Raw genomic sequence first — 15,542 nt, forward strand, 5'->3', positions numbered from 1 at the left:
CTGAATCAGACAACATTTCTCCCAAATTCCAAATCAAAATATTCTCATTTAGAGCATTTATTTACAGAAAATGAGAAATGACTAAAATTACAAAAAGGTGCAGAACTTTCAGATCTCAAATAATGAAAAAAAAAAAAAAACAAGTTCATATTCATAAAGTTTTAAAAGTTCAGAAATAATCAATATTTGGTGGAATAATCCTGTTTTTTAATCACAGTTTTTTTTATGCATCTTGGCATCATGTTCTCCTCCACCAGTCTTACACACTGCTTTTGGATAACTTTATGCTGCTTTACTCCTGGTGCAAAAATTCAAGCAGTTCAGTTTGGTGGTTTGATGGTTTGTGATCATCCATCTTCCTCTTGATTATATTCCAAAGAAAATCATATTTTTTTAGTGCTCTCTTATATATACATTCTTGTAAAGTGATTGGAGATCTCAGATACATTTCAACATATATTTTAAAGTGACCCTTGATATGTGAGCTGCTTCAGCCTAAGAAGGAAATTTACAATACCATAAATCTTGTCAGATGGATTAATGGTTAGAGCAGAGGTGGGAAACGGGTGCCGGAGTCCAGCACGGTTTTATGATTTGCTCTAAAACAGGCCTTCTACCCTCGTGAACAAAACAACTTAAATTACGCAGAAATAGGTCTGTATTTAAGTTGTGTTATTTTGGAACCACTAATTTGTACTTGAATGCTATGTGTTCGCAATTAAAGTGATATAAATGGACACTACATTTATACTGAGACTAAGACTGCTAGCCATGTACTTTTTCCGCCACTACACTTTCAGTGTATTTGGGTGAGCTGTCCAACTGAACAATAAAACATATTAAAAGTGTGATTAGAGTATAGATGTACCTTTTTTTAATCTAAAGTATACTTTTAAAGTACAGATTTAGATTTTACCAAATTGAAAACCTCTGGAATATAAGCTGAACCGCTTGAATTTCTGCACCAGGTGTAAAGCAGCATAAAGTTATCCAAAAGCAGTGTGTAAGACTGGTGGAGGAGAACATGATAAAAAACCAACGGTGATTAAAAACCAACCAGGGTTATTCCACCAAATATTGATTATTTCTGAACTCTTAAAACTTTATGAATATGAACTTGTTTTCTTTGCATTATTTGAGGTCTGAAAGCTCTGCATCTTTTTTGTTATTTCAGTCATTTCTCATTTTCTGTAAATAAATGCTCTAAATGAGAATATTTTTATTTGGAATTTGGGAGAAATGTTGTCTGTAGTTTATAGAATAAAACAACAATGTTCATTTTACTCAAACATAAACCTATAAATAGCAAAATCAGAGAAACTGATTCAGAAACTGAAGTGATCTCTTCATTTTTTTGTCAGAGCTGTATGACTAGTGCAATTTTTTTATCAATTTAATTACAAACAAATTGAAATTAAGTACAAATTAGTGGTTAAAAAACTTAACTTAAGTAGAGACCTAGGTTTTATCATGCCTTTTAAGCAGTTCAACTTAACTATTCACAGTAATGGATCCTTTTTTAGTACTTTTTAAATGGATAACTTTAGTACATTATACATGAATTCAGCCATGCCTTTATTCTGCTCATCCTCTTCAACACTGCCTCCTTATGGAGACTCAAAAAATAGCAGTGAACCTAATAAACAGGTTTAGTGTGAATACTGGATTCACATAAAAATACACATTTACTTACAAAAAGCATATATTGCACAAAACTCTTCTAAAAAGCAGCGGCAGTGTTTATTCTGTACAGCCGGGTCTCAAATCACTCAAACCTGGTTGTGAAACAGCAGAACCTCCATGCAGTCAGTGCATGATCCGTCTGATCTAAAATTTAGCAATCTGTTAACATGCTCTCACTATCTAAAAATAGCTGTGTTATTTTTAAAAATCAGTGCGATACAGTCATTGGTAGAAAATATGATGTGATTTATGGTCTTAGTCTGGATGTTTTGGTCACAATATGAGTGTAAACCAGCTGTATATTTAAAAAATAATACAAATAGTGTACTTTAACTACATGCTAACTATATTAAAGTACCCTTTATTCCTTATACTAACATTTTTAACGACTTAATCTTTAATTCAGTATATTTTTGAAAAGTATATTTAATTTGGCTGTGCTAATGTTGTACTGGTGATGTACATAATAGAAACTTAGTATTATTTTATAAAACTGCTTTTTATGATAAAAGTATACTTTAACTACGTTTTGTTAGCAAACCATTAATTTTGTGTTGCTCAGCACAATTTAAACTGTGCTGAAAAACCTTTTATGTGTTAAAACTCTACTTTAAAAGTTTACATTAGTTGCATGTAAATAAAATAATTTTAAAACAGCTAATGCTGGCTATGAATCATCTTGGCTTTAGTGCTTTAGTTTATTTAATGTGATGTTTTTTTTAAACCTATACTTTTATACTTTACCCTCTGATACCAATACATATATCAGATTTTAAAGCATCTGCTGATACTGAGTACTGATACTCAATATTTAACTTACTTAGAACTCTGTTTCAAATCCCGGTCATGCAGCTTGCCATCAGCTGCCGGAGCCCTGAGAGAGCACAATCGTCCTTGCTTTCTCTGGGTGGGTACAGTACAGTAGATGGTGCTCTTCTTTCCCCTCATCACTCCTAGGGTGATGTGGATCAGCACAAGGCTGCGTCTGTGAGCTGATGTATCAAAACCGAGTCACAAATACAATATCTGTATAAATGCAACACTATTAAAAAGCTGGTATCACCTTTTAAAAAACAACATACTGAATCAAATACAGAACAGAGACTATTTTTCTTATTAAAAACACACAAAATCTACGTACAATATGAGATAAAAATTCCATACAACTAAAACCAAATCATTGTTGTACAAGGTTTATTAAATGATGCGACTACAAACAAATACAAGCCCATGTCATGAATGTAATTTTAGATGAACTGTGGCTGAAGCTGAGAAAGCGTCTCAAATGAAATACGATATGATATGTATCTCTCTCTCTCTCCTTTATTCGAGTCTGAACTGACGGCACAGACGGGGTTTATTCCTCAGTAAATCAGAGCTTTGCACTCTCCTCTGGGTTTCTTTATCTTGTCAAAGTTCTTGGTGATGACATCAAACAACACAGCCTATAGGGAAAAGAAGAACATAAAAAAAATCAGTCTACAATAGACCATTCTTTATACGTTCAAAATGTTACATCATTAAGGCGGCATCATAAAGCAGCATAATTATGTTTTTATTTTATATAAAGGTATGGCGTAAAAATGGGTTCAGTTCTTAATAAACGCACTTATTAAATAATAGGTCTATGCTTCTTCAGTGTTGCAATGTTCATTAACAGATTTCACTCATTAAAAACAGCCTGAAAAAGGGGTTTTAAAAAGCTCAGTTCTAGCACTTTACTTACTAAAAACAAATTTCATGTTTAAATCGGGCTTGGGCTTGGGCTCATAAAAACAGTTTCGTGCAGAACGTGGACAGGTTCTGGCCGGGTGGGGCTGGATATTTTGGGGCCGATCTAAGCTCTAATTTACATTACCCTGCATTAAAAGTACTCTTCTGCATGCTGTGTGCAATTACACATTCTCACCAAAGGGGTCTCCAAATCCCCAAATCCCAAATCCCCCCCCAAAAACTCACAGACTGTCACTTTAATCAGTAAACCAGAAACAATTTAATATACAGAACCTCTACAAATATGGAAGCTGAACTCACGTATGTGTTGCGGATCTCCAGAACCACAATACGCAGCTCACGATACTGATGTTCATCCAACTCATGAACGAGCTGCCTGTAATCTCCCTGTAACACAGAATATATAGTAAAATTATAAATATATATATATATACTAATCCTACTGTACAGAAACAAACAGTTAAATAAAGATTACTGACCACATGCGGCTGTTTGGAAGCTTTGGCTACAGCATCTCCCCTCTCAGTGTAATACCTGAACACAAACACACACAACATCACACGCAGAACAAGCTAATTCTACATTTACATGGAAAAATATGTTTTAGGGCCCCTGATTTTGAAAATAAATTAATGTTTTTGATTTTAACATAAGGAGGTTGTCTTCCTGTTGTAAACTACTTGACCAAAATATTGTGAATATTCCTGCTAAAGCAAAAACTCAACTTTATTGTATAAGTATAATACATTATCCTGGAAATATTACTAATTTATTCGTATTTGTTCTCAAAATATTACGACTTTGCTCATATAAAATACTATAGGACTATATTACAAATTTATTCTCAAAATATTACGACTGTTTTTAATATTACGACTTGATTCTCATAATATTATGACTTTTCTCAAAATATTACATTTATTCTTACATTATTACAACTGTATTCTCAAAATATTTATGTTTAAAATATTACAGATTTATTTGCAAAATATTACGACTTTGCTCTTATAATATTACAACTATATTCTCAAAATATTACCACTTTATTCTTGAAATTAAATCATTATATTCTTAATTTTTATTATTTTTTTTAAATATTATGACTTTTTCTTGAAGACGAGACAAAAGAACAAGTCCACTATGTGTTTTTTAAACAGCGGTCGAAAAACTCTGTTGAACTAAAGGGTGATATTTCAAATCACAATGTATATTTCTGTACAAAAAAGGTCTTAATTTAAAAAGTGAGAGTTTGTTTATGTTTTATTTGTTTGGAAGCTGATTCTTACTTTGTGATCTGTGTTTGGAATCCCTCGATCTTGGTGCGAGTGTTGGTGAGCAGCTCAAACACTTTCTCCTATTTAAATTAAGAAAGAACATTAAATTGAGGGTTACAATATTTTATTACATCCAGTTAAATAAATAGCAATAAACAGAGCAGACAGTCTTAAATACGAGATAATAAAAGTCAGACCTGAACGGCCACACCGAAATTGTTCCCGTCCTCAATCCTGGGGATCTGGAGCTGCACCCACATTGATACCTGAACACAATTGAGTTTTTATCATTATTAAACAAAAAAGCTGAATATACTGGTGTAGCTTGGAAAAAAATCTCATTTTCTGTAAATAAATGCTCTAAATGAGAATATTTTTATTTGTAATTTGGGAGAAATGTTGTCTGTAGTTTATAGAATAAAACAACAATGTTCATTTTACTCAAACATAAACCTATAAATAGCAAAATCAGAGAAACTGATTCAGAAACTGAAGTGATCTCTTCATTTTTTACACAGTTGTAGGTTGAAAAGGATTTGCAAATCATTGTAGTCCGTTTTTATTTTTTACACAACACCCAAACTTCATATATATATAATATTAAGATTATACTTATATACCTAATACTATAAATGAGAAGAGTCACTTACAGTGTTGAGATTTTCTTTCAGAGTCTGAATGTGAGGCTTAATTTCTTTGATGAGACTCTCGACTTTCTCATTAACAGCAATCGGACCACAGAGAGGACCAGCTAAACCAATAAAAAAACAATCCTGTTAACATTTGAGCATGAAGAGTGCAATAAGAGATAACCACTACACAATCTAACACTCTTATTCTTAATAGTTATATAAAAACTTATATATCAGATATTTTATTTGTTAATTTGGACAACGTTTTTACATTCAAAACAGCATAAAGGCACTTATCAATAATAACTTATTGTTATATATACTTATTGACAGGATTAGTTTCTCAGGGGGCGTCTGTGAAAAATATTTCACACTTCTACTCTTTAGTGATAAAACTCCTGGAGCCGGACTGCAGTTGTAAAAACAGGAGGATCAGTGTTTTTTTTCTCGGTCCTCCATTTCCACTCGCTGTTGTGTTTTTTTTTAACGTGGATCTCTGTAGAAACCGTGGCTCCCAAAGTGTAATTACGGTGCACGGCAGTGAACAAATATCTATTTTTTTAAAGGCGAGGAGACGAAACTCAGAGATGTGCGTCCGGACGGGACTAAAATTACCGGAGGAGCACGGAGTTCAAACAGTAGATAATTCAGCCTGTAATTTTCTCAGAGGACGTCTGAGAAATAAAACACCTACATGATCGTTCTGGACAGGAATAAAATCACAGAGGATAGAAAAACCCATAAAAGAGAAAATTACCCCAGAACCCCCTGAGAAACTAGAAACTAATCCTGTCCAGATAGGGCTTAAGTCGATGTATGGATTTGCATTCATTTTAAAAATATAAGATGAAATTTATCACATGTAATGAGTTGTAAGTGCAGCTTTAACTGTGTCCAGTATCAGAGCAAGATATACTTTACCTTCCTCCTCTTCTTTATCTCCTTTGTCTTTCTTTCCATCCTTTCCTTCTTTCTGTGTGAAAGATAAAACTTACAATGCTTTATCTATCAATATCCATTAACATCCATTATGCCACAGTTAGTTCTGACCCTGCAATGTGATTCGCTGAGAGGTCATCAGTATCTCTGAGGAACTGGTAGATTTTTAATGTCTGGTCTGGATGTAAATAAATACTCTACCTCACTTTTCTTCTTCTTCTTCAGCTCCTCTTTGGCGGGGTCCGGGATCGGGATGTCCAGAGGAGCCCTGAGAGCAGACAGGTCCTCTGAACCCAGGGAGGCCTAAAATCAATAACAGATATATATATATATATATATATATATATATATATATATATATATATATATATATATATATATATTTATATATATATATATATATATATATATATATCTGTAGTTCTATCTGCAGTTATGATATCATATCATAATCTTTCAGAAGCTAAAGTATCAGAACCAGACACTTTACCTGCAACAGGTTGTCCATCTTGGCAATCATCTGCGGGAAGAAACTTGAGACCAGCTGCTCTGCCTGTGCCAGAGAGGAGAAATGAGAGGAGTCTGAGACTGAGATACTTGTGAAAAAAAAAATATATATATTTTTTTTATTTGGGAGAGTCTACAAACCAAGAAAACGCTTTACCTCTTTAATGGACTTCTTAGTGAATCCATCAACCTGTAAAATACATAAATAATTAAATAAATGCTAACATGAACGTCATACTGTTATATTGTGTTATTGTTCTTACAGAGGATCATCAGATTTAAAGTAGAGAAGTTCAAAGTAATGTTAAGAGACAGTACAGAAATAAAAAAAAAGAGTTAAAAGTAATAAAAATAACATCTTTACATTTTATAATGACCCTGTAATTCTTATGCTTTACTGAAAAAAAAAACTAGCTTGATCTTTCCAAACACATTCTGATTAACAACATTAAAAAAATAAAAAAATGTTCTATTTTTTCTGGATGTTTAGAGCAAAAATGAACAGTTCTGACCTATATCTACATACACACGTGCACACAACTGTTGGTGCCCCTCGGTTAATTAAAGAAAAACCCACAAAGGTATCAGAAACAACTTGAATCTTATAAAAGTAATAATAAATATAAATTCTATGAAAATGAACAGATGAAAGTCAGATATTCTGTTTTAACCATGCTTTAAAAAAATAACTTATGAAACAGGCCTGGACAGAAGTCATGGAACATTTAAAGTTATCCAAAGGCAGTGTGTAAGACTGGTGAACATGGAGAACATGATTCCAAGATCAGCCCTATATTTAGCTAATTACAGTGGACACACCTTGATTTAACATGTCCCTTTGGTCACATAATTTAATAAATTAAAAGTTTATTTTTTTAATTTAAATCATTCTATTCAAAATCAACATTGGACTTTCATTGGTTTATTTTCATAGAATTTTTTATTTATTATATTACTTTGATCAGATTCGAATTATTTCAGTGACTATTCTGGGTTTTTCCTTCATTAACCCAGGGGTACCAACAATTTTGTCCACGTGTGTGTATAATTTTAGTGAGATTATAAGAACATGGGTAGATATTACTGCAAACATATATATTTTTAATATAGTTCTCTGATTTTATTATAAATACATTAAAAAAACGTGATTGCATGTTTTATAAATGTATCTTGGACGTCTCTGTTTGTATTGTGTGTGTGTGTTTTTTTTTAGAAATAAGTAAAAGAAAAGATAAAAAGTAAAAAGTATTATTGTTGTTATATAAAGAAAAGCTAGAGTATTTTGCAGGCCTGGAGTATAGGAGATAAGAGGTAATGCAGTATAAAGAAGAGCTGTAATAAAAATGGAGTATCTGAGTTTTCAGGCCTACAGTGACTAACCAAAATCCACAGCTCACCTCTTTCTTAGACGCAGGGCTCATATCCATAGAAGTCATTTCTGTGCAGGTAAAGTTCAGGTGTAGCTACAGGTAAAATTCTGCTCACTACTGAAACTCTGACTGTGAAATTTAGTAAAAATATAATTTATCCTCGACGATCAAACGACGAGGCGCGAGACTGAGAGAACAGGGTGAAAGTGAAACTAAATCGAGTTGTATTTAATCAGTAATTCCCATCCCAGCCGCGAGAGGAGAGCGGACTCTTAATTTGAAATTACAAAATTAAAGTCTGAACTTTTTCGAACAAACTGCGCACCCAAACAAACCAAGCTGGAATTTTACTTAGAATCAACGTTAAAATGTGGTTAAAGTAATGTCTGTTGTTGCTTCAGCGTTGAAACAACGTTGAATCAACGTTTAATGTTAAATGGTTGTGCTAATATTGAAATTTTAATGTTGAATCAATATAATGTCCTCAACCTTCTTCCTTTTAAATCAGCATTTTACATTTCATCACCATATAACGTTCATTTCTAAAAACGTTTGGATGGAGAAATTAAAAAGTGTTTTATTTCTATTTGCAGTAACTGTTTTTATTTATTTAACACCATGTTCATGTTCTAATAGTTTTACTGTTTTAGTGTTTTACTGTTTTTGATGTTCGATGTCAGATGTTCAGTAATTAGATTGGTAGTGGTGGTGGGTATAAACTTTCTTTATACTCTGTATTTACTGCAGTAATCTAAGTTTATTGTTAACACTGTTCACCATAGGATTTTCTCATTTTAGTAAGCTAAGGTTGAACGTATGACGTTGAAACAACGTTGTCATATCAACGCCGATTCACTTTTCAAAATCAACACCAAATCCAACCTTGATTCAACCATAACATCAAGGTTGTTCAACGTTGAAATGCCAGCGGGGATGGTTTATTAAGGTTGAACGTTTAACGTTGAAACAACTGCTATTTCAACGTTAATTCACTTTTTAAAATCAATTCCAGCATTTATTCAATGTTGAAATGCCAGCTGGAAACGTTGATGTTATGGTTGAATCAACGTTGGATTTGGTGTTCAATTTGAAAAGTAAAACACAGTTGAAAGGACAACATTGTTTCAATGTCGTTTCATCAACCTTTAATAAACCATAGGCGTTTTGGAGATACAGCTGAGCCTCACCTTGCTGGTTAGCGAGAGCAGCCGAGCCTGGGTTGCCAGGTCCAACAAAAATATCCAGCTGAAAGTCAGTCCTTGGAAATGCCTTTTGGAAATAAGGTTATTTTATTTATTTATTATACTCACTTACATATTGAATATGAACTTGTTTTCTTTGCATTATTTGAGGTCTGAAAGCTCTGCATCTTTTTTGTTATTTCAGTCATTTCTCATTTTCTGTAAATAAATGCTCTAAATGAGAATATTTTTATTTGGAATTTGGGAGAAATGTTGTCTGTAGTTTATAGAATAAAACAACAATGTTCATTTTACTCAAACATAAACCTATAAATAGTAAAATCAGAGAAACTGGAGTGGTCTCTTATGTTTTTCCAGAGCTGTAGTAGAAAGCTTTCTTTGCACAATAGAAACAGTTACTCCAATAGAAGCAGGATAAACTTTTTTTAATAAGTTTGGAAAAAAAATATATAGATATATATAAATCACCATCACAATTTCCCAGTACTTTCACTCATATTTACACATACACACAAACACCCAGCCAACAGGCTTCCACATAATTCCACATTCTACACATCATGTCTTGTGCGCTGCACTTAAAAACACTGATATAAAAACACACACAAACACACACACACACAGCTACAATAAATTAAGGCAACTTAATCCAAACGGATTTTGGAATCAGAAGTGCAATCCTTTTAGAAAACAAAACAAATACAGTATATAAAGTATATAAAGAGCACAGTACAGTAGATGCTATCATTGGAACAGTGCATTGTGTATCTGGTCAGCTCCTTTTAGTGAAGGCCATTCTGCTCAATGTACATTCTGGACAGGGACGCTGCCATGGATTTGGCCAGTTCCTCATCGCGTTTGCGCTGAACCTGCGTGTGACGGTACCAGTCGTCGTACTCGGGGTTGGGCTGGCATTGGTCCAGCAGCACGTCGTAATGTCCGTTGCTCAGCCAACTCAACCAAATGGCTGGTTTGGACAGGTCTTCTTCTCCCAGGTAGTGCGTCATGGTTGACACGGTAGGGCTTTCCAGACTGCCTCCAGTGGTCAGGTAAATGTTGACATTCAGCATCTGAGTCATGGCAAGAAGCTCGGGATATCCGGCCCAGGCCCCGTCCTGCGCCGCGTTGATCAAAAACTCGCCCACGTCGCCTTCGATGATGGGGCTGAATTCATCGAGGTGGTCGGCGATGTGGTAGAGCGTCTGCTCTCGGAGATCTTTGTGCATGGACTGGTCTCCGTACACGGCTTTAGAGACTGCTCGGTAAAGGCAGTTTCCATCAGGGATGATGTGGAAACGGTACCTCCTCTTGTCCTGGAGGTACTTGTTCTGCTTGTCCACCTCTGCCAGGTATTGGCTCACTTTGTCGTTAAGGCTGGAGCTGCTGCTGCTGCTGCTGGTCTTATTGTTGACCACGGTTGGGGGCGAATCTTGGAGAATCTTGAGTTCGAAGACTGGGTCTTTGTCGTATTCGTACTCTTCGGTTGGCTGTCGCTCTAATGGAACTCTGGTTGAGTCTTTGCTTTTGATTGGGTAGAACGACTTTTCTTCTTCATCTTCTTCATATTCTTCTTCGTTGTCTTCTTGTTCTTGTTGTTCATCTTCCTCTTCTTCTTTACTTGTGTCTTTTGACGCAACACTTTGTGAAGAACCTTGTGACGACTGTTGCTGTTGAGTCGTCGCATCGTTGATGGCGATACACAAGCCTACTGGTTCCTCTTCATCCTTAGACTCAGATGCTCTGCAAATATTTCTAATAATTCCTGGCAAGCTCTCATATATTGAAACATCCTCGCGTGTTGATGATTGATGATGATTGGTCAATCCAGGTTTTTTACTAGACCCATTCTCTGTTGTAGATCCCAGAAGGTCTAGATGACTCCCTTGCTTCACTAGATGAATTGGAACAGATCTCTCCACTCCATCAGGCCGGGTTATGATGATTTCAGCTCTGGATGTGAACAAATGCGGCCTCATGGAAGCAGCAGTGTCGTAACAGGCGAAGGCAGGCATGTTTCCAGCCAACGGTTCCTCTGCGTTCTGGAAGTTAGCGGCTTTAGCAGAGCTGGAGTCTTCGGCAGATGGCTTGCTGCCGCTGCTGGTGCTGATAGTTATCAGAACTTTCTGAGAGAGAGGAGGGTAGTGTGTGAGGGCACTGCTGTACAGATGCATTTTTCCTCCAGCCTCTCCTTTATATATACGCCCGTGTTACGGAGAGATGACAACACGGCCAAAAATACTCCCAGTCATGGAGAGAGAGCTGTGGGGGCTTCTTCCCTCCTTCCCTCCTTCCCCCCGTCACTCAGGAGCCATTCCTGGGCCGTGGCGTCAGAAAACACCCCTTCCTACATCACCCCGCTTATTTATAGAAGGGGGCAAAGCAGAAACAGGACACTGGGTCCGGTGCTGGTCCAGCCCCGCCTGGTCTGGAGCTTCTGGAGTTCTCTCTGCAGTTGGTGGTGTTGAAACACAGAGCTGGAGAAGAAGAATGCGAGACATGAGCTCACCACGCCCATAAGGAAGTCCTGCCTCACACTCACACAGAGAAACAACCAACCCCCCCAACCCCAGTCTTTCTGACACAGGGCACTGAAACATTGAAACAGGACCCCCCCCTCCCCTCTGTCCAGCCCCCCAACAGGAATTCTGCTGCTGACCTTCCCTCTTTCTGCATGACATCACCACCCTCTGATTCACTGAGCTGATCCCATTTACCCTATAAGGGACATGACTCATCTGGAAGAAGCCAAACAGAAGATACTATTTACCACAACAATCAATTAATCAGTCGTTATTATGACCCGCATTATCAATCGAGTCGAGTATGTTTAAAAAAAAACAGGGAATTAAAAAGAAAAATTCTAAAAAATAAATAAATAAATAAAACATTACATTATCCTTTATTATGGCACGCATTATCAATAGAGCCGAGCATGTTAAAATAAATAAATAAATAAATAAACATTATTTATTATTATGACGTCTATTATCAGTAGATTAGAGCATGTACAAAAAAACAGGAATGAAAAAGAAAATTCTAAGAAATAAATATATATATATATATATATATATACACAAAACAATTTAACCCATTAGACTAAGCGGCTCAATCATGTATTTATCTTATTGTGGGAACATGACTAAACTTTATAAGATATTTCCTTTATAACATTATAAGATATTTAGGAAAAATTTTGCTAAAAGTTAGATCTGAGACTAACTAATATAATTTATTCATTTATAAATTAACAATAAAGTAAATCAAAAAATAATAAATGAATGTACATTAATAAAATCAGGTAAAACTGATACAGCCGTGAGTTGAGTTTTAATGTTTCCTGTAATAAGGATGAGCAGGTGATGAGCGTTCATCCACAGATAAACTCTGTACGGGACACATGTGACATAAGACCCCACTCTCACCCCAATAAGTCTCCATCATACTAACTTTGTGAGTCACTAATATATATATATATATATACATATGACATTTTCTTCTTTGTAAAAGTGGATCCAAATTTTAGCTTTAAAAGTGAAAATACAATTAACTGCTTGTATTTTATGCAAAACAAATATCACATTGTCAAATAGATATAATTGAGGATTAAAAAAAAATGTATATAAATTTTAAAGAACTATATAATATAATCCACAATGCCACTGCTAATATGTATATAAATGAATGCTGTTTGTAATATTAGTATCAGTAAATAACTCCTACTACTATTTACTATGATGTTAAGTGGTTGAGGTGGTTTCCCAGACAATTCCCATTGCAATGGTTGATAAGAGTTTACTGTTTGGATGCTATAGTGTTGCTATAGTATCTAGGTTGGTTGCTTTGGTTTCCAAAAATTGTTACTATGACATCCCATGTGATTGCTCTGGTGATGTTAGGTTGTACAGTTGGGTTCTACAGTGAGGCATTTCAGGCATTTATCATAAAATTATGTTGATTGGTGGTTGCCAGGGAGTTGTAAGGTGGTTGCCATGATGTTGTTATTTGTCATATTCGCTTACCAATAATTCTAATGTGTACAGTTGTATAAAAGTGACGTCACTTAACAGATCACGGCTAATAAAGAAGCCTCAGTGTCTGAGTTTTAAATAGCCTCTGTATAGCTGGAATAGCCTCCAATCCATGCTCTAAATTTCACATAGCTCACATAACGTCTCAGCTAGTGTACAATTCACACTGTTATAAAAGAGAGCAAAACAAGTAGGTTATTATATTATTTAGATGTCTATTTAGATCTAAAATACGTTGCTTTTTAAAGATGTGAAAATGGTAAGTTTTATAAACTTTTGTAAACATATTAATTACAGTTTTATCACAGGTGATCATGTATGCTGACTGTTAGCTAAATTCAGTATTCAATTAATATATAAAAAAAAACAGGAACTGATGCTAACATAAGATAACTGACCTAAATTCATTATTTATATACGTTATTACATGCTTTTATTACAGTGAAGTAAACTGATGCAGACCTTTATTTCTTTTTAAATTATTAGAACATTTTTGTGAATAAGAATGTGAAGACGGTCTGATATGTGAAGTTAAATAACTAACATAAATTACACACTATGTAAAACATATACACTATATGTATTTTTGTTGTTGCAGTTTTCTTGGTATAAAACAAACTTGTCCGGTTTTTAATTGTATTTTCTAAGCTTTCCTAAATAAGCAGTCAATCATTAAAATTTGCAATGAATTTGTCTTCATTTGTAACCATTATTACTTACTATAGAACTGTGAAACTAACTATTCCAGCTTTCTATCAGAAGGTGGCAGCTCAGCCCTTTACTATCCTCCAACCGGTGACTGTTTTTCCCACCACATTAAATCAGAGCGCCACCAGGGGTCGAAACTCGTCCTGCAGACAGAAGGCCTGGACTCTGGATTTAGCTCCAGTCTCACATGGTTTATAATCTTTTCACAAAGCGCATTCCAGCCTGTATTTTGATAAAGAATTGATTTTAAACGGGACGTCCCTCCCGCTGATCCTATATATCGGCTCCAGATCTGCCCAATAGTGCTCAATTCTTACTGGCGCATTTAGCGGCAATTATCAGAGAGCATGTGTTCTAAAGTATGGTTTCTGTTTGATATGTTTAGGTTCACTTTAGGTTCAGTTTGTCGCGCGCGCTCAGTCTGTCCCTGTAACTCTTATCAACAGCCCAGATCGGGAATTAAGGCCAGACATACATGACGCACGGAGAAATCAGCGGGTTGACCTACATTTCTCCCGCACGGCATCAAACACAAAACCCAAACATCAAACACTGCGAGAACACCAATGCTGTAAAAGTGCAATACTTTAAAGGTTCGCAGCTATTTGTTGACCGCGCAAAACGCGGGTTTTTACCCTGCATTTTAAAACAACTCCAGCGTTCCTGGAGCAGGTAGACGATCAGGTAGGCTACATCAATTGTCAGGCAGCAGCTGGGCGTCATGCAAGCCGATAAATAAAGATGCCCCCCCCTCCAGCCTGTAGCCCAAATGCAATCAGCCCCCCTGTCTCTAATCCAAACGACACCCCAGCACCCTCTAATCCTAACGGTCAACCTGCAGAAACATCTCATGATAGAACTGCTAATTCAGTTCCTCAAAGTCCTGGTGTAGTTTCCATCAGTGTGGACCATCTATCAGCATTATTATCAAGATCTCACCAAGAGTCAAATCCCTAAATCACATTAAGATGGATTACGGTATTGTATGTGGAACTTCAAGAAATCAAGAAAATGTATTTGTTTATTCTTTTAACTTCTAACTGATCAAACTAACTAGTTCACTTGAATCCACTTTCCATCTCGGCCCAGGTGACACTTCAGACACTCATATCCATATACAGAGATCATTTACCTTCCATTAAACCACTAGTTAACAGACATTTACAAAATGCTAGAGACCCAGACTTGAGTAAAAGTACCAGTACTCTATCAAAAAAGTGACCCCTAGTTTGCACCCACGTTGCAAATAATCATGTTCCATATGGTTTTCTTCCTGTAGTTAAAAAAAATCGCCCAGCGGCCAAACGGAGGGAATACGCCAACCTTCAGCTTCCCCGCGCTGATAGCCCGCGTTTACACGTGTTAAATATTTAAATCGGTTTATTCTATCTCTCTCTCTTTTCTCTTTAATTGTCTTACTGCTGACTGTCTTTCCGCGCTGACAACCCGCGTCTTTTTTCAAATT

General features: G+C 35.6%; 2 protein-coding genes across 2 annotated transcripts; both read right to left on the reverse strand.

Moving 5' to 3' along the window:
• Positions 1-2,860: 2,860 nt before the first annotated feature.
• On the reverse strand, positions 2,861-8,360 carry psme1 (proteasome activator subunit 1). The gene is made up of 11 exons (XM_049480840.1): positions 8,167-8,360; positions 6,927-6,959; positions 6,753-6,815; positions 6,464-6,565; positions 6,245-6,296; positions 5,342-5,442; positions 4,889-4,957; positions 4,704-4,771; positions 3,897-3,951; positions 3,718-3,804; positions 2,861-3,128 (listed from the first exon to the last, which is right to left on the reverse strand). Exons 1-11 carry the CDS (start codon positions 8,203-8,205, stop codon positions 3,048-3,050), a joined length of 750 nt encoding a protein of 249 aa, XP_049336797.1. The 5' UTR covers positions 8,206-8,360; the 3' UTR covers positions 2,861-3,047.
• Positions 8,361-9,745: 1,385 nt separating this feature from the next.
• Positions 9,746-11,828, reverse strand: LOC103037433 (transcriptional regulator ATRX). The gene has a single exon (XM_015601750.3). It carries the CDS (start codon positions 11,510-11,512, stop codon positions 10,124-10,126), a length of 1,389 nt encoding a protein of 462 aa, XP_015457236.3. The 5' UTR covers positions 11,513-11,828; the 3' UTR covers positions 9,746-10,123.
• Between the last annotated feature and the right edge of the window lie 3,714 nt (positions 11,829-15,542).

This window comes from Astyanax mexicanus, chromosome 6, assembly GCF_023375975.1.
Source record: "Astyanax mexicanus isolate ESR-SI-001 chromosome 6, AstMex3_surface, whole genome shotgun sequence".
Classification (NCBI taxonomy): Eukaryota; Metazoa; Chordata; class Actinopteri; order Characiformes; family Acestrorhamphidae; genus Astyanax; species Astyanax mexicanus.

What these genes read in the sequence shown, in the direction of transcription:
- psme1 (XM_049480840.1), bottom strand. Translation starts at nt 8,205, where the DNA reads ATGACTTCTATGGATATGAGCCCTGCGTCTAAGAAAGAG. An exon ending in AGATAAAGAAGAGGAGGAAG is followed by an intron (nt 5,443 to 6,244) that starts GTAAAGTATATC and finishes TTATTGGTTTAG; the next exon opens with CTGGTCCTCTCTGTGGTCCG. An exon ending in CTTCCAAACAGCCGCATGTG is followed by an intron (nt 3,805 to 3,896) that starts GTCAGTAATCTT and finishes TCTGTGTTACAG; the next exon opens with GGAGATTACAGGCAGCTCGT.
- LOC103037433 (XM_015601750.3), bottom strand. Translation starts at nt 11,512, where the DNA reads ATGCATCTGTACAGCAGTGCCCTCACACACTACCCTCCTCTCTCTCAG.